The 19835-nt window shown below is 38.9% G+C and overlaps 1 protein-coding gene across 1 annotated transcript; it reads left to right on the forward strand.

Annotated features, from left to right (window-relative positions):
• Positions 1–781: 781 nt before the first annotated feature.
• DLEU7 (deleted in lymphocytic leukemia, 7) lies at positions 782–15502 on the forward strand (the record flags this gene model as incomplete). Its single annotated transcript, XM_015587101.1, is given in 3 exon segments — positions 782–1216; positions 1218–1232; positions 15296–15502. Coding segments are annotated over 3 exon segments (657 nt in total), but the record flags the coding sequence as incomplete, so codon positions are not given.
• Positions 15503–19835: the final 4333 nt, after the last annotated feature.

A 19835-nucleotide genomic window follows, 5' to 3' on the forward strand; every position in this document is an offset into this window, starting at 1 on the left:
TGCCTAAGTCCTTCGGGAGTTTCACAGAAAAACGTTTAGGCTCCTCATCTGGGTAGTGAGTGCCTGGCTCTCACTTCCAGAGTCACTCAGGAGCAGGCATCGCGAGCTGCGCCCTGATACCACTTCCGCGGTCAGGCTCTTGGAGCACTTGTGGTAAAGCAGAGAAATGCAGAACTTCGAGACACACTAGTTCCTTTCTTCTGTTTGGGAAACTCCGGGCTTTGAAGGCTACTCCGAGAAGATCCTGAAAATTCCCCCAGGGCTGAGGGAGGGAGGAGGATAAGGCACAATATTCCTTTGTGAGTTTTTCTCTGGTTCTTCACACTTTCACTCCCGGGTGAGTCTTTTACACTCACCCCCCGCCCCCCGGCCCTCAGGGCTTGAATGGTCTCTGGCAGACATCCTTCAAAGGAGAAGGGGGAGGGATAATACTACAGATAGATGCACCGGCACAAAGCAGCACGTTTTCCCACAAAACCCTGGAGAAGAGGAAGAACCAGAGCTCAGCATTTGGCCGATCATCAAGTGCACGCGGAGCAGCAGTTGAAGCAGCCTTGTGTTCTAACAAGGCTATTCGGACTTAAAGCGAATGCTGGGGGCAGCGCGGGTCACCGACTGTGGGCCAGGGGCAGGGCCGGCCCCACACATCGAGAGGCAAGGAGGCTGAGGAGCCAAGGGTTAGGAAATGTGACCTTGGCGACCCCCAAACGCCCCGCCTCTTTCGTTCGCTGCTCCACCTGCACGCGGTGCGCGCGGAGCCAGCGGCAGAGGCGATGGCTAGCCCGCGCCCTTAGTGTCTTCCATCAGCCACCAAATGGTGGCTTTGTAGACCCTGCAGCTGCTGTAGCAGGAGTGAGGGTGGGGGGACCGTCCCGGCGCCCCAAAGAATCCGCGCAATCCAGACCACTTGTCCGCGGCTCCAGCGCGTCGCTCAGGCCCGCTGCGGGCCGAGCCAGGGTTGGGGTGCGAGGAGGGCAGTTGGGGCAAGGGGTCCAAGAATGAGGGGTCCGGGTTGCGGGCGAGCTCCCCAGAGGTGGAGGTGGTGCGAGGAGCAGAGTGGGGCGCGGAGCTGGGGCCCTTTCCCCGGGGTCGCGAGCCCTGCACCCTGGCCCGAATGGCAATGCGCAGCGCGCTGGCCCGCGTGGTGGACTCGACCTCGGAGCTGGTCAGCCTGGAGCAGACACTGCTGGGCCCCCTTCAGCCAGAGCGGTCCTTCCCCCATCCACCTAAAGGTGAGTCTGGCCTCCAGCATCCCCTGTCCCCCACCTCAGCGCAGCATCTCCCTGCAGGGCGCAGGAGGCTCTTGCAGGTCTCGGCTGCGGGGCTCAGAGACCGGGTGGGGCCGCAGGATACCAAGCGGAGCTGCCCATGGTGTTCCACCCCTCTGAAGAGTGCAGCGGGGAGGTGACACGCCGGAGACTCGACACTTGGGGCAGGGAACTCGGGGCCCATCTTGGGCCTAGGCTGCGTGAGGAACAGTGACCGGCAGGAGGCTTCCCAAGGGCCTCTGGAACTCCTTCCTAGCGCGCATAAATCGGCTTCCTGCTCCAGCTGAAGGCTTTTTCCACAGGTGCAGTTTCTAGGCTTGGAAGACAGAATCCCCTAGTCCCCCTTCCAAATTAATCGCCCTTCCTCCAGAGCCTTAAATATACGTATTAAGTTTCCTCTGCTTTTTTTTTTTATGACGAAATCGCCTACATTAATTTAAAGTTCTTTCAAGCTTATGAATCGCAATTATTTTTGCATAAATACAGTTCCTCGCAGAGCTCAGGGACCTTACAGAGCCCTCCTAAATTCTCATAGAGTCCCGGGTGTTGAAGCGTGAATACTAATGCTAACTTCCTGCTAAATCGTGCAGCTCATATTTGTAGGACGCAGTTTCCCCTTAAGGTACCAAACTAGTTAGCCAGGAAATAAAGCAGCTGCCGTCCAAGGTGAGTGGAATCATAGAAACCTGGGGGTCTGGATTCCAGCATTGGGCTTGCCATTAATCAACTTAATTGGTTTAAGGTCATAAATCACTTTGAGACCTGGCTTTCCAATTTTGACCTGGAACATTGCTTTATTCATTCCCCTTGGGAGTCTATCAGAAGGAAATGGGGGAGGAGTGATGAAGAAAGCTTGGAGTACTTCTCAGGAATTACCATTCTAGCTCTACAAGCCAAAGTTTCGGAGAAAATTGCTATATTAGAATGCATTATACACTGTACAAGACATTTAAAAATCGAATACAATAAAGCATATCATATACCCAAATAAGCATTGTTACTCTATACTCAACCTCCTCTCTGGACAACTGTTGTGTGTGTGTGTGTGTGTGGGAGGGCGAGTTGTCCTATGCATTATAGGGTGCTTAGCAGCATCTCTGGCCTCTACCCACGAGATGCCAGCAACATACACACACCCAACCAAGTATTGCCAAATGTGTGTGTGGCAGGGCGTGGGGGGTAGGGGGGGCGAGGCGGGGCACAACTAGACCACCTCTAGACGTGAAGTCCTACTCCACTCACCTTAGAGTGTTAAATAATAAAGCTGCATTTCACCAATACTCTCAAATGTAAGATGCACCTTTTTTTGTACCTCCGAGAAATAAAAATCTTACCAATTAAATAATGGCATACCTTTGATTTTGAGATAAAACCTAATTTCAGAGATTTTTGAAATGTGAAAAACTGCATCTTAGAATTGATGAAATTGGAAGTATTATATGATGTTAGGAGAATATATAGATTGGCAAAAAAAAAAAAAAAATGTTTGCTCTCCCAGGCGTTAAAGGGAAAAAAAGCACTTCAAAGAACCTGTGTGATCCAAAACCCAGGAGCAATGAAAGGGTCTGGGGCTTGTGGGGAATGAAAATTAGTTCATTATGGCAGAAGGCAAAAAAGGATGCTGGAAAGGTAAGTGGGCTCAGATGGGGAAAGGCCTGTGTGTCATGCCGAGGACCTTAGATTGTCTTGCAGGCAAAAGGTAGCCATTGGAATAATTGAGGCAAGGCCTGGAGTCTAGATAAATCATGGGAGGCAAGGCTGAGATTTGGAGAACAGGTCAGAAGATAATTGTCAGAGGGCCTGACCCAGCTGGTGGCAATGGTGTCTTCTGCTCTGGACTACACATCGTGCCCATTAAGCTTCATGTGGCTGTCACTTCTACTTGGCAATCATTTTAACCCTTTCCGCTTGATTTTTTTGTCCTAAACATTTTCTACCCTCAAGTTTCTTTATCCAAACCTCACCCCTCTCATTCCTTTTTCGAGAAAACTGAGGCCATCTGACTCAAATATCTTCCTTTCTACCTAAAAAATCTCATCTCCGCTCATTTTCTTTTTTGTCTCTAATAAAAAAAATGCTGTTTGATTCGTACCACCCCTCCCCTGCCCCTAAGTAAATTTTTTCTCTTAAGTTCTGGAACAAATTTTTCATCTGCTCCTAGAGCTTTTTCTATCAATTCCCTCCTCTCGTATTTTCTGCTGCCGCCACTCTGCCAATCCTTCTCAGTCTGTAAATGTGCTTGAAGCTTCCTTCACCTACTCAGCCCCTTGAGTCATGTTTCTTTTCTTCCTTGTCATGAGCAAACATGCAGACATCTGGTTGTGTTGCTGCCACTTTCTAGAAGTGTCCAGAGTGCTCATTAGGAACAGAGATCTGCAGCTTTTTTTTTTTTTTTTTACTACTGGCATCTGTTGCTATTCACCTGCAGGAGAGTAATGAGTTTTAGGGCTCCTGAAAACAGCCAGTTTTTTTTTCAGATTTCTGGGAGAGAAGCAGGGAGAAGTTTCTCTGGATGACTTGCCTCCTGGCCAACATCTCAGAATTTTCCCTGGTTTGAGGTTTGGAGGAAAGGTATTATCTTCATTTAGTCTGTAGAGTAATGATTATAAAGCATTTAGACATAAGGACACAGCCTTTCTAGCAGGCTGATTGTGCAGACTTGGCTTCGTTAATACTAGTGTTAATTCAAATTATTTGGAAGAATATTTTTTATATTTTTAAATTAAGAACATGCAGATTAATTTTATAATACCAGAATGGTTTCAGGAGGATTTGTGCTAATGGAAATGACACTTGTGAATCACTTGGAAGTACATGGAAACTTCCTCAACCTCAGTTCTCTTCTCTAGTGTTACTTGCCACAGTAAAGAGGAGGACTCACTTGAACTAAAGCCACATGACAGGTATTAGGAACTCTGAAGTGGAGATAGCACAGCACAGCTATCAGGTCCCACAGGGCATTTCAAACCTACTGTGCCACTTCCTGCTGTAGGCTCTCGGGCTAGGAGCCTTCCTGTACCTCAGTCTCCTCACCCAAAAAGTGGGTTTAGTGATAGTTAACCTTATACGGTTATTGAGATAATGCATATAAGGTCATAGCTGGTGGTTTCCCATAGTAAGTCTCGATATCTTTGAGCTTTTAAAATTATTATTATTGTTATTAATTGTTATTATTACTATTAACAGGTTGATACCTCATGAATTCTTTTTAACTATTATCATGAATTCCATTCTCGATATTGATGGATCTGACCCATGAATTCTTATAAACTTTTCTGGAACCATTGGCAAAGCAAAGTTAAGATGACCCAGAGACTTCCAATAAGCCTCCTCTAACTGGAGGTCAGCTTTAGCCCATGCTCAATGGCTTAGAGATGTCATCATTAAGTAGCTCAATGATCAAACCACTGAGGATGAAGGAAATGGAAATTTCAGGCATGAAGGCAGAGAAACTCTCACCACAATAATAATAGGTATCTTTATAGTATTGTACTTTTTTCTTAATATTCCTTTTTACATGTAGAGATTATCAAACTTACGCAAAAAAAAAAAAAAAAAAAAAAAACCATGAAATGAGTTCTTCATGGTGGATAAGAAGTGGTTAGCAATACTGATTATTGTTAAATTTGGTGGAGAGGATGGAGTTAACCAGCTTGACAAACACTTATTACAGGAGAAAACTGAGGCTCAGGAAAATTTAGGATTTTGCTGAAGATCTCACTACTGGGAAGTGATGGTCCACAATTTAAACATGGTTTTGTGTGATGCTTTCTGCCAAATCACACGGCTAGCTATAGTGGGTATTATCACATTGAAATAAAGTATGTGAGAGTACATAGTTGACAGGACACAGTCATACAGGCCATGCACTGCACACCACTTGGGATGCAACATTGTAGATTAGGTATCCTAGTCAGCTGGGGCTGCCATAACAAAATGGCAGAAATTAAACCACAGACATTCATTTTCTCACTGTTCTGTAGGCTGAGAAGTCCAAGATCAAGGTGCTAGCAAATTTGGTTTCTGGTTTCTGGTGCGAGCTCTCTTCTTTAATTTTGTAGATGGCCACCTCACTGTGTCCTCACATGACCTTTCCTCTGTGCATGTGGAGAGAGAGAGCTCTGGTGTCTCTTCCTCTTCATATAAGGACACCAATCGTATTGGATCATGGCCCCACTCATATAAGCTCATTTAACCTTAATTACCTCCCTAAAGGCCCTATCTACAAATACAGTCGTCACATGGAGGTTAGGTTTTCAACATACAAATTTTGCGGAGACATAATTCAGTTCATAATGCTGGGTGATTTGTGTGCCTCCTTACATGGTGGCCACTTTACATGGGGACAAAAAGCACCAAGTAAATGTCAAAATCATTATCAAACTAGTAATACTAGCAAGGATGCTTTAGGCCCTAGCTACCCAAAAGGAGCATAGAAATGTGCGGGACACCAAAAGGAAGCCAGGCTAGGATGTTACAGCTGCTGAAATAGACCGACTCACAGAGACCATTAACAAGCCAATTATGAAGTCACTGATTGAGTTTTGTCTGTCTTCCTTTGAGAGTTCAAAACATTTATAGTTGCTAAGAGTTCTGTTCTAAAGCAAGTTTCATGGAAACTACGGCTGATGCCAACTGTCGGAGGCAGAACTTTCCTGCCATTGCAGATTAAACTTGCCTGTGAGCTTACCCATTTCAATTAGCTAATTCTGGTACCAAATATTCCATCACTGTTTTTTTTTTTTCCCCCTATAGAGCAAGAGAAGTGGTTTTAAAACTGTTGGCTTTGGTTGCACAGTCATTGTAGTGCTCTTTGCAAACTGCAAGTGTGAATATTGGGTTACTCAGAGGAAGACATTGGTGATGAGTGCTCTTTTGTCTATTACCATTAGTTAGCAAAGCCAAAAACCACCATTACCACCATCACCACCACTGCCACCACCATTACAAAAAGCATCAGTTAGTGAAGCCAGTTTCTGGAAATTTAGAATTGTGTCTTCAAAAATTACTCACATACTATTGAAAAAAAAAAAGGTGCTCACAGTCATATCATTAGTAGTCATAGCCAGGGGATTGCTGCTGACTTGAGACGAAATTGTGATTATATGTTAGAAAAAGGCCCAGTGATTGCTCTAATAGTAGCTTCATTACAGCTTTGTAATTCTATATAATGAGAATGATATGAGAACCAGGGTATTTAGGCTTTCTGAAATGAAATTTTGCAAAGGATATTGCAGGAAGGCCGTAAAACAAAACAACTTATTTTTGACGTCTTGATGGAAATGCTGCCATGCTGTATTTTACAGGTTTTGGGTTCGTCTTGTGTGCATACCTGAATCAAGTGCTTGTATCCATCACAAAGTACTTTTCACAGACTTTTCTAATGAAAATGGTGATGTGCCCAAAGCAAATGCATAAGGAACATTAGTTACTTGTGAGTGTTTACACAGGATACAGCACAAGTAAAAATATTTAATTTCCTGTGGACGATAGACTTTATGGTGAATGGCAGATACTTTGGTTCTTCATTGGGTGTTTTATTAATGCACAGTTGCATATCTATTTGAGATTGATCTGGGTTTTAGTCAACTGGTGACTGCTCTAAGCCCTATGAATTTGTAGTTCAAAGCCAAATGTTGATGAACCAAGTAAACTTATGGCAATTTGTAGCATACTGTTTCTGATAGTATGGTTTTCACAATATCCCTCTAAATAGAGAAACGACATTCCCATTTTATATACACATCCAGTATGGAGGATTGTAAGGGGTCTGGGAAGAGGGTTTGTGTTCCTTTGTAGGGTACAGAGCTGGGAGGCTTTAGTGGAGAGTGGTCTACTTGCCAGGCTGAATCTCATTTAGGCCAGGCTCCATCACAGAAAGCTGGGGAAAAGCTCATTCTTTCTTTAATACTCTCTGTAGAGGACATTAGGCATTCAGGGAGAGCGAGAGAGGAAAATGTGAAAAGAAACAAGTTTGTGGAAGCCATTGTAAGAGAATATAGCTCAAGACATGACTGTTTTGAAAAGAATCAACTTATTTTAAAGCTGGTGGTTAAGGGAATATGAACTGATTTATGATTTATGTAGACATAGAAGTGATTTTGAAGATGACGTGGTAGGAAAAAACCGAAAACCTTCCTTTTGGATTGTTTAAAAGTTATCTGCATTTTGGAGCCTATAAAGTCATATTGTATTTCAAATTTATTATCCATTGGTATTGGTTTCAGAAAACAAGCTTTGAAAATGACTCCTGCTGCCAGATTCTTTTTGCCTTCAAGCCTTCGGTGTTGATGGGAGTGTTTATTTTCAGAAAGAAGCTAAAAAGGGGCTTAACTTTTCTTCCCTTTTTGGACTCTGCAGGTGCATTTTAAGTTGCTCAAGGACTCCAGATGTGCATATTAATAAACAGAATGCAGAAAAGTTCAAGTGTTGTGGTTTTTCTAAGAGACCTCCCTTACACCAAGTAAAAGAGAACAGAGCAGAGGAAGGGAGAGCTCCAGCTAGGTTTCTGATTAGCTAGGAGTTGGCCATACATTGGGTACAGAAGGTTCCATGCCTTGAATATCTTCCAGTTGGCCAAGACTTCTCAATTATGTTGCAGGAAAGAGGGATGGGCCAACAGTCCAACCTTTAGTTTGTATCTGATCAAGGCCAATTTGAGCTTTGTAATACTCAAAACACTCAGTTAACCTTAAAAAAATAGTGTGAATATAGCCAAAAATAAACATGCAACAATTCACTTGTAGACAGTTTTATTCCATCCCCAAAGCTAGTTTAGTGCCTCCTCTGCTTGTTCCCATGGTGTCCCTGTTCATCCCATTGTGGCATCTATAGCTCTGTTGATGGCCAGTCTGTTGGCCAGTCTGTCTCCCCTACTGAACATTGAGCTCTGCATTCTGAGTCATCATGGCACTGGGCCCAATTTCTGATTTGGGATTGGTCTTTGATGAACATCTGAGTTTTGAAAGGGAGGTTAATTCTAGCTCTGTCACTCTGTTGTGTGATTTCGGTATATCGTTTAATCTCTTCAAGCCACATTTCTTTTCATCTCTCATATTTGTGGACTCTTGTGAGCACTGAGTGAGACAAGGTACATAAGGAACCTCACTTGGAGCCCAGCGCCTCCTAGGTGCTCAGGATCATACGCCAGACCAGTGTTCTTAAAGCTCTGGTTTGCCATGTTACCCCTGTGTTTGGAATTGTGTTTGGAAGTCTCCAGGGAATTTACTGTGACACTGAAGACTCCACACTAGCTTATATTTCTGGTTCAAAACACCAAACTCTGTTCTTTTCAGACTGATCTCCCAGTCCTAGTCCCTGCTTGGCTTCAGGCCATGCTTATGGTACCCATTCTAATTGCAGGGGCCATCTCTTCCCTGTGAATCAAATATGGCTTTCCTCAACACCACCTGTAGTGTCTGTACAGTCTTCCCCACCTACCACTTCTCTGATGCTTCACACAAAACTCATGTCCTTCTGCAAAGGTTGGCAAAAAAAAAAGTTTGGTTTTAAAAAAATATTTATCCTGGTAAAAAATACATGACATAAAATTTACCATTTTCAATGTGTGGTTCACTAGTGTCAAGTACATTAACATTGTTGTGAAACCAATCTCTTTAATTTTTTCATATTAAAAATATGAAAGTTTATACCCATTAAACAATAATTTCCCATTTTCTACTCCCCAACTCCAGCCCCTGGCAGCCACCATTCTACTTCCTCTCTTTATGAGTTGGACTGCTCTAGGTACCACATGTAAGTAGAATCATATAGTATTTGTCCTTTTGTGACTGACTTATTTCATTTAGCATAATGTCCTCAAGGTTCATTTATACTGTAGCAAGTGTCAGAATTTCCTTCCTTTTTAAGGCTGAATGTATTTACCACATTTTGTTTATCCATTCATTTGTCAATAGACACTTGAGCTGCTTCTGCCTCTTGGCTCATGTAAATAGTGCTGCTATGAACATGGGTTTGCAAATATCTCTTAGAGTTCCTGCTTTGAATTTTTGGATGTATGCACAGAAGTGGAATTGTTGGATCACATGGTAATTTCAGATTTACTTTTTTCGAGGAAACCCATACTGCATTCTATAGTGGCTGCATGTTTTTCCATTCCCACTGGCAGTGCCAAGGGTTCCAATTTCTCCACATTCTTGCCAAGATTTATTTTCAGTTTTTTTGACAGTAGCCATCCTAATGCATATGAGGTAAACTTAGCCATTCATTTTGAGCCTTAATCTTATTCTCTGTGATATCTCTACTGAAGAGTTTAATAGTTTTATCTCACCAATTAGATTCCAAGTTTCTATAGAACATATTTTTCTTTTTTTTTTCCCCTTCCTTCTCCTGCTGTCCGTGCTGATCTTCCATGTAGCAGAGTACTTTACTCATAACCTTAGACTAACAGAGTGCTTTATAAATACAGAGTTTGCATTTCCATGAGCTAATTTGACCATAACAGGCTATCCAGGTGGTAGCTATTATTGTTTCCATTTTACAGATGAGAACACTAAATATTCCATAGCTAAAATATTTTTGTCCAGAGATGGCCTATCAAAAGAGCAAAGCCAGGGCTCTGATGGCAAGTCCCATGTGACGGAATGAGCTCTGCATCCCAGGGGTCCTGTAGGAGCAAAGCCAGGGCTCTGATGGCAAGTCCCATGCTCCAGTGACGGAATGAGCTCTGCATCCCAGGGGTCCTGTAGCTCCCTGGGGACTGCCTATCCCAACCTCTATGAGATTCCTTTTGCCATTTAGGGTAATGTATTCACAGGTTCTGAGGATGAGGACATGGATGTCTTTGGGAAGCCATTATTCTGCCTATCAGCTAATCATTTAGAAGAAATGTTCTGAAAACTAGAGCTATGGGTTGTCTCCCAAGCACATGAGTTTCTCTAGTGTGGCCAAGAAAGTTTTGGACAACCACGTATAGGTATGCTCTAGAAAGGATTCACACATCAGAACAAGCTTTGTATGAACATTATGCAGTGCTTAGATTATGAGTCTAGAAATGTCTGCTCTTCTATAGAATTGGGTTTTTGTATTTTTTGTATTTTATATTTTTACCATAGCCCTCATCACATTTCACTGGATGTTTGGATATATGCTCTGTGTGTCTTATTCCCCTTACTAGGTTATAAGCTCTTTAGAGACCAGGTACCACATCTTATCATCTTTTATCCAATGTAATCAATTGGGTTGTTGAAACTTGATACACATTTGAAATAAATTTAACTGATTCGTAAACTGAATTAAACAGGATGAGACCATTGTTCCAATAGATTCACTGAGTCACTCACTTTAAAATGTAAATGCTGGCCATCAATTTGGACCACTGTAGCAATCAATATGTTTTATATCCAAAGTATGAAATTACATAAGGCTTTAGAAGTTCCAAAACCTGCTTTTACTTTGCTCAGCCATAGTGTAATTTTGCACAAAGAACAATGTAGGATATTACACAATTTCTGGAAGCATCTGGGACTTGCTAAATAAAAGCTACTGAGAGTATATGCCCTGTCATTGAATTGAAAGCACATAAGTGAAATCATCACCAATATTGATCATGTGAATTCCTACTGAAAGCCCATGAACAACTTAATATGCTGTTTCCTCAATGCTGTGATTCGTGGCCCCACTGTACGCAGCAGAAACAGGAGAGGTTTGATTGGAATCCATGGTGATTGGATCCATAGTTGGCCTTTAGACCTTCTAGAAAGGAAGAGAAGCAACCACCTGTTTTATTTTCCCCTTCCCTGGCTTAAGAGTCCCATGGAAAGCTATTCCTATTAATTTGTTTTCTTTGACTGTTAATATATTTGAGAAAGGATGAAAAGGAAACACTGTACTAAAATAGTAAAATAAAGAGACTTTGCAAAGCTTGCCAGAGATCTGAAGTTTACCCAGTGCCTTGGGGATCAGTACAGCCCGGCAGTGGAATTTTATTATATATATATATAATTTTCCCCAAATGATGCCTTCTTTGATTCTTTATAGTGAACTTGAAGTTGGCTTCAGATTTTAGGCCCACAGATATACTTTTAAAGGCATCTTAATCTTCTTTGGATGATGAATATCTTTGCAGACTGGCTAATAGGCACACGTCTGCACACATTTCAATGCTTCCTTCTAGTTTGAATTTCCCTTTGCATGTTTCTTTGATCCTCCTACTTTGTACTTAGAATCGGATTACTTCTATAAAGCAAGTGGACAATTTCCCTTAGTGTGGATCTACAGGATGTAGTCCAGAGTCATTTCCCATCTCCTTTCCCATTCCAAAGCAACATGCTCCAGCAATATAGGTTGCCTCATGAATTATGAGGCAGATCATCTACGTAGTCCCTTGATACCTTCTGAGCAAAAATGAGTGACACACAAAGGCAGGGACTCAAGAATGCTTTAAAGAGAGAGAAAAAAAAAAAGAAAGAAAGAAAGAAAAAGAAGCATGGTAGCCAGTGAATCCTTGAGTAAGGGGACTCTGTAGCATGTTTATCTTTCCTTCCCAGCACCTAGCTTACACTGTGATCCCACTGCCACTGTTTGCTGAATTGAATAAATGGATATTTGTTTTGTTTCTTGGAAGAAGTTCTCTAATAAACATTTTGCCAGACAACCAGATTTTCTCACCCAAGTGACAAAGTTTTTATTAAGGACAAGAATAACTTTTTCTTTCTTTTTTTCTGTATAAAATTAGGAAGAAAACTCTAGTTCCTCATCAAAGTTTGGCTTAATGTTTTGTTATTCCTTTCGTTTTATTTTGGATTACCCATTTTTCTTTTCCTAAATTATTGAGTTGAATTCTTAGCTCATGGTTTTTCATTGATTATTCTTTACTTACATAAGCATTTAAGTCTACATATTTCTCATTGTAGCTATATAGCCCACAAATGTGTGATATAGTATTTCCATAATTGTTTAGTATAAAGCATTTTAAAATTTCAATTATTTCTTCATTGACCCATGAATATTTACAAGTGAATTTTTTAGTCATACATGTTTTGAGAACATTATCTATGTTATTGATTTCTTACTTATTTGCATTGTGATTTGTATGATATAGACTTTGATTTGATGTTCATTAAGATTTGCTTTGTGGAATATTATATGATAGTCGGATTTCATAAATATTCCAAATATCTTTGAGAATAATGTATATTAGTTTATCTTCATTGGACCAAGTTTGTGATTAGTGTTTCAATCTTTTCACTCTAGGCTGATTGTTTTGTTTGATCTATTAGTTTCTGAGAAAGTTGGGTTAAAATGTTTTTATGTTTGTGGATTAAATGTAAATTTAGGTTATCATATTAGGTACACACAAGTACAAAATTGTTATATCTTCTGGAGGAATAGCTCCTTTTATTAATTTAAGTCTATTTTATCCCTAATGATGATTTTTCTGGCTTTATTTTGGCTTCTCTTTACTTGGCATATATGTTAGTATCCATTGACTGTCAATATTTAGATATTTTTAGTTTTAAGTGTGCTGCTTGTGAACAACATATAGATTTTTAAAAATAAATCAAATCTGGTAATCACTATATGTTTTATTTGATGCTTTCTATTCACCTTACTTTATGTTTGTGTATTTCTTCATTTTTTTTTTGTTTTACCTAGATAGAACAAATAAAGTTTTAATATACTTTTCCCCTGCTGATTTTGAAGTTTTAGGTATTATTTCTCTACTTCAAGGGTAACTCTTACACATCTCACATGCATACTTAACAAGGCAGAAATTTATCAGTTTTGCCATCTTTCTCTTGAATAAATGCAACGCGTTAGAATGTATCTCTATCCTAAATGTTACTACTGTTTAGCATTTTAGAATCATCTTGATTTGTAAACCCCAAGTTAGTTATTATAATTTTTGTTTTGAGCAATCAAATCTTTAGATTTATACCATATTTTTAAATTTCTTTGTTCACTGTCGCTTCTTACATCTTATTTTTGCCTTCTTCATTGAATTTCCTCTTTCTGAATTATATCTTTAGGAAGATCTGACAGTGAAGGTCTATTTGTGGCAACTCCTTTTAAATGAAAGTATATTTATTTTACCCTGATAGTTTAGACTTTTTTTAAAAATTTGGGTTGACAGTTATTCAAGGTCATTATTCCATTCTTTTCTTCAGTTTTTGTGACTTAGAAGTTCACTGTCTGTGTTGTCATCTCTTAAATCCCATTTATCTTTTTCTCTCCGGTTACTTTTAAGAGTAGTTTCGTAATAAGAGTTTAGATTTGGATCTCATTTAACTTTTTCTGCTCAAGGCTGTTTTATTTCCTGATACATTTCTTGGATCAATTTAGATAATTCTCATTCATTGTTCTCTTTTAATATTGCCTCTATCCCTTTCTCTGTCTTGACTTTCCTGGAGGTTTATCTGTTGGACTTCGTCATTCTGTCATCCATGTTGTTTAATCTCTCATTCATATTTCCCATGTCCTAAACGTTTTATTTTGTATTCTGGGCAATTTCCCCATATTTATCATTCGCTTTACTAATCCTCACTCCAGATGTGTTTATTTGGGTGTTTTAACTACCCACTGAGTATTTGTCCTGATATTTGTATTTGGTTCTTTGTCAAGCCTGATTTTTCTTTAAACATTTTTTGATTCCTTCTTTTATGTCTTTAATCATTTTAAGCATACTTAATAGTTTCTATCTGAAATTCTTGGAGTTTCATCCTGCTGTACATTGTATCTGCTGTGTCGTGGTAAATGTATTTCACATTTCATATTCTGAGTTTGTCTTTGACAGATTCTGTGGGAATATTGCTGTGGGGTATAGGCTGTGAATATGTTCGTGGAATAGTCTTTTGTTTGCTTTTGCCATGTGTCCATGGATATGTCAGCCCAACTCCAAATTTTAAGTCAATTTCTTAGCACGAATGTTCCCAGAACATGTATATGGTATAGAGGCTACTCCAAACTTAAACTACTCTTTAGTACCCATCCACAGTTACACATTCTTGGGGCAACTTTACCTCTATCAAAAAACCAGCTCAAAAGAGACCAACTTTCTTTTCTTAATGAGTATTGGAGGGCAGCTAAAGTAATCTATTTTTCCTTTATTTCCAGCCCTTGGAGATTTCCATTACTTTCTTGCAAGCTCAGAGATGAAGTTTGTTCTATTTTATTTAGAATTCAGTAGGTTTTGAAGAAACTAAGTGTGCCATGTTGCCAGAACCAGAAGTCTGTGGGAAGTCACTTCCATTTATTTAACAATAAATTATATGACGTGAAGCAGTTTCAGTGTACTATTTACATGTTATAGATTTTAGAATGTGAAACATTTGGGGATTAAAAATCAATTTAATTAAACTCCCTGGGAACTATTCTTTCTAAATTTGCATTGGAAACATCTTGAGACTGTGTTCATTAAATACCAAATCCTATATTGGAACCTTAAAGACAGTGAGTATAGAATAATAGGAGCAGAGGCTGTTTGTGTACTTGTCAAAGCTCTTTTAAGAATAAATAACAGAAGCTCAACTCCAAATGGCTTAGGTGAAAAAGGATATTTACTGACTCAGCTGAAGAATCTTGGGGTTTATTGTTTAAGTATAACTAGGCTGACATGCTCAGAAAATGTTATTAGAATCAGTCTTTTTTAATCTCTTGGGTCTATATATATATATTTTTTTTTCTGCATTGGCTTTGTTCTCATTACGATTCTCCTGTTATGGTGGTAAGATGTTTTCCAAAAGCCCCAGTTAAAGAGAGCTTCTCTTTCGCAATCTAGCAAATATTCTGCAACTGTAGGTTTTGGCCTGTGTTGGGTTACCTGTCCATCCCTGACCAATCTAATTGGCTGAGGGGGGGATATGCTCTGACTGGCCTGGTCGCTGGTGTTGTGGAGTGGGGTCTGCTTTGGTCACACCACACAGGCTGAGAATGGAGGAGAGTAGTTCTCTGAGAGAAAAATTGGAGTGGTATCATCAGAGATGAGAATGGAAGCTGGATACACAAAGTACAACAAATGTCCCTTATAACCTATCTAACTGCTTATTTCTGTTTGCTGTTCATTTCAGGACAGTGTTGAGTTTAGAAATATCTGCAGTCATTTGGCTCTACAAACTGAAGGACAGTAGTTTGACAGAGATTTGAATGCTGCCCACCAGTGTTTGAAGACAATAGTCAAGAAGCTGTTTCAGTCACTTGCTAACCTTCTTTCTGATGCTCATGTGGTAGCTTGTGCTTCCTTGAGACAGATCTTACAGAATCTTCCAGACATATGAGTGTTTAAGACACTGGAATCAAAACCACAACTTAGCACTGCTAAGTGAACTGAAGACCTTACCTTCCTAATTGAATCAGCAGACAATGGATGCTTTTACTCTCACTAAGGAGGTACTTTGGTAACATATACAGCAGTCTGACCAGTGGCATCTGTACCCTTCAGAATTGTAACATGTTGGTGAAAAAAATTTAAAGCAGTACTTCACATTTTAAAATACGTTTACACATTTGCTGACTTTTTTGATTGAAATATATTCCACTTAGTGGAACTGATATGTGTCTATATGTATATATATTTATTAATTCATCTTAAGTATTAGTTTTTAATGGAATGATATATGAATCTATATTTACATTAATGTAGGTCTATGAGGTTTAATATGGTTATTTATATGATTAAAACTCCATGGTTCTTAAAATTATCTTGAATAAATGAGATATTTGATAATTGATATGTTCTATTTATTAAGCACCTCATTTTTTTTGTTATGAGAGTGATCTCATATTAATAACTTACTGTTGGGCAGGAGAAGAGCTGCTTCTAAACCTTGTGCTTTCATATATTGATTTGTAAATTTAAAATGATAATGAGCTATGAAGTACCAAGGATATATGACACGTAAATACAAAGAACACTATTATTAAAGTCATGTGGAAACATCTAGTTCTTCTTACTGTTTCTAAATATTCCACTTGAAGTAGGGAGTTCTTGTGATAAAAAGAGGAGGGAATACTGGCAGATTTTCCTATTTAGAGCTAGGAAAAGAGGGTGACTTTTTTTGTGACAATGATCTGCACATGCTTAGGAAAAACTAAATTTCCTGTTGTTTAATGATGACTGTGTTGAGAACCAAAGTAAATTGAAATGCTATTTTTCCTTTAAAATTTTAATAGAAATGACATCAGATTTAGAAAAAAGAATACAATGCATATATGCAGCTTGTTTTCTAAAAGAATTATAAACTGAATCTGTAAGTGAGAGTATACCTACTATTAAAAATAAAGTGTTAATAGAAATCAAAGCCTTTTTCATCCTACATACTCTAATCCTCGTTGTTTCTACATATTTTCTTCCAGAATCCGATGATGAAAAGTAAACATATTGTTTCTCTTTAAATGTAACTGACCATTTCATTAGAGGAAAATTAAATATATGAGACTGAGTTCGAAATGAAAGATGAAAGGATGTGTGTGTGCATGTGCATACACATGTGTGTAAGAGCCTGATGGGCCAGAAAGGAAGAGCATTTATTTCTTGGGAACAGTCTTTGGCTTTTAGTTCTCATACTCCTAGGAAACTTTGCATTCTGGGAGTATCACTATTTTATAGTATAGCCTTTTCCCAGGGAAATTGTCCCAGGACTCTTCTCTAAAGACCTATTATTATTTGTAGGCTGCTTTCCCCAATGTGATCATAACCCTCTTACTAAATATTGATATTAAGATTTTTGTTTTACTCTTAGCTCAAGAAATAGTGAAGATTTTTTTATTCATGCTTGCGCTTTCTCCCCACTTTGCAAATTTCCCATAATAGACCAATTAAAACTTTATTCATCCTTCAAGACCTGATTTGCCCACCACCACTTCCATGAACCCTCCCGGATCATTCTAGTAGTTCATGGGCTCTTTCTTCCCTGAACTCACATAAAACACATTTTGTGCTACTGCACGACATTTATCATATAGCATCTTATAGCATGGCTATTGGTATACCTGCCGTCAAGATCAGAGGGCAAGGATTATTCTGGACTACTTTGTATATTGTATAGCAGCTATAACTCTAAAAGTTCTAGACCTTACTTGAACTATCATTGTCTCTGCCACCTTTTCACCTCCCCCCCACCAATTCTTGCTTCTGTGGCTTACTTTCTATGGTCAATTTATAAAACTTTTGGTTGTACATGCCACAAATTCTTTCTCCTTTTTTTCCTTTGTTTAAATGCTACTGGAAAAATTCCATTCCTGGTCAAGACCAACTCTGCCTACTCCATGTCTGCACATGAGTTTGTTTTGTATTGTTTTGTTTTCCTGGTGAAGAAGACTTTATTTTTTTAATTATTTGAATATTCTTTTTTATTTAAATATAGTTGGTATACAGTTTTATATTAGTTACATTAGTTTCAGGTGTACAATATAGTGATTTTTACACTTTACAATGCAATCGCCCTACTAATTTTAGTAATCATCTATCACTGTGCAAACTTATGATAATATTATTGACTATATCCCCCTTTACCTTTTTCTATCATCCTCCCACTCCTTCCCTCTGGTAGCCATCCCTATGATTTCTGTTTCTATAAGTCTGTTATTGTTTTGTTTATTCATTTGTTTTGTTTTGTTTTTAGATTCCACGTGCAAATGAAAACATATGGTATTTGTCTTTCTCTGTCTGACTTATTTCACTTACTATGATACCCTCTAGGTCCATCTGTGTTGTGGCAAATGGCAAGATTTCATTGCTGTGTAATATTCCATTATATACATAATATTCCATCATATGTATATATAACGATATATATATAATGAAATATATATAATTCTCATCTTCTTTATTTATTCATCTATTGATGGGCACCTACAGTCTATTTAAAGAGTGGTGCTAGGAAAATTGGACAGATACATGCAAAAAACTGAAACTGGACCATTCTCTTACACCATATATAAAAATAAACTCTGAATGGATTAAATGCTTAAATGTAAGTCCCGAAACCATAAAACTCCTAGAAGAAAACATATGTAGTAAACTATTTGATATCAATCTGAGTAATATTTTTTTTTGAGATGTCCCTTCAAGCAAAGGAAACAAAAGCAAAAATAAATGGGATTTCATCAAACTAAAAAGCTTTGCAGCACAGTGAAGGAAACCTTCAACAAAAGAAAGACAACCTGCTGAATGTACATGAGTTTTGAATGTGGCTTAGGAACAACACACAGCTGTGCCAACATCACTTCAATTCATGATTTCCAGTCTCTAGGGGCCATTGTGTTATCCATTAGTTGTACTTTATTTTCTAGACCATCATTGTACAGTATGGTAGCCACTGGCCACATATGGCTATTGAACACTTGAATGTGCCTAGTCTGAATTGAGATGTGTTGAAAATGTAAAATGCACACTGGCTTTTCAAAACTTAGTACTAAAAAAACATGAAATAACTTTTTTTTATACTGATAACATGTTGAAATGATAATATTTTGAAAAGTAGGATTAAATAAAATGTATAATTAGAATTAATTTTACCTGTTTCTTTTTACCTTTTAAGTTGACTACTGAAAAATTTGGAGTTTCATATGTGGCTTGCATTATAATTCTATGGGATAGTGCTGTCATAGAAAATTTACTAGACAATTCAATGCTATTCTTGACAATTCACTCTCTGAGAGGGTTGGTCCACACCTCAAACTTCATTCTTTTCCACCCCCCTAATTCTCAGCTGATGATCTTGTTTCTGCTGGCACAGGGAAAGTAAAAGCCACCAGAAGAGCATGATCTTCTTCACACTAACAGATGTATCGGAATTCCCTTTTGTTATAGGGAAGAACTTCCCTACTCCTGGCCCTTCCCCTGCCCCTGCTCCTGCATGAGGCTAGTTGACCACTCAGGCAGTGGACCCTGTGTCCTCTCACTTACTAAAGACTTCCCTCCACTCATTCCCTTGCTTGCATTATCAAGTTTTGCCTCTCAATAGAAGCATTTCTATCAGCATGATATTATGTAGTAGTACCTCCAACCTTTAAAAAATAATTCTTCCAACTAGTAGTCTATTTCTCTGCTCCGCTTAAGAGTAAAACTCATTCCAATCATCTAAATTATTTGTCGACAGTTTCTTCTTACTAATTCTCTTTTGAACTTACTCCAAACAGATTTTGTGGCCACAACTCCACCAGCATTGCCCTTGCCAAGACTCCTAACAGCTGCCCCACTGGTGAATTCAATGGTAAACTCTCAGTCCTTGTCTTACTTGATCTAGGTCTTCAGCGGCTTTTGACACAATTGATTTCTCCTTTCTTGAATCACTTTATTGTGGTTTCCAGGTCAGCAGACATTCATGGTTTTACTTCTCCACTAACTCACTTCACAGACCTTGTTCCTGAGTTTTCCACATGCCCCTGACTTCCTAATTTTGGGGTGCTTCCGACTCAGTCTTGGTCTTCTTCTCTATCTACACTTACTCCATGTTTATTTTAAATACCAGCTATTTACCAATGGCTCCCAGATATATGTCTTTTGCCCTGAACTCCAGACTTCTGTAGCCAACTGACTACAGAATATCTCTACTTGAGAGTCTAAAAAGCATTTTAAATTCCAAAATGAAATTCTTGATTCTCAAA

Source organism: Pteropus alecto, unplaced genomic scaffold, assembly GCF_000325575.1.
Source record: "Pteropus alecto unplaced genomic scaffold, ASM32557v1 scaffold413, whole genome shotgun sequence".
NCBI lineage: Eukaryota > Metazoa > Chordata > Mammalia > Chiroptera > Pteropodidae > Pteropus > Pteropus alecto.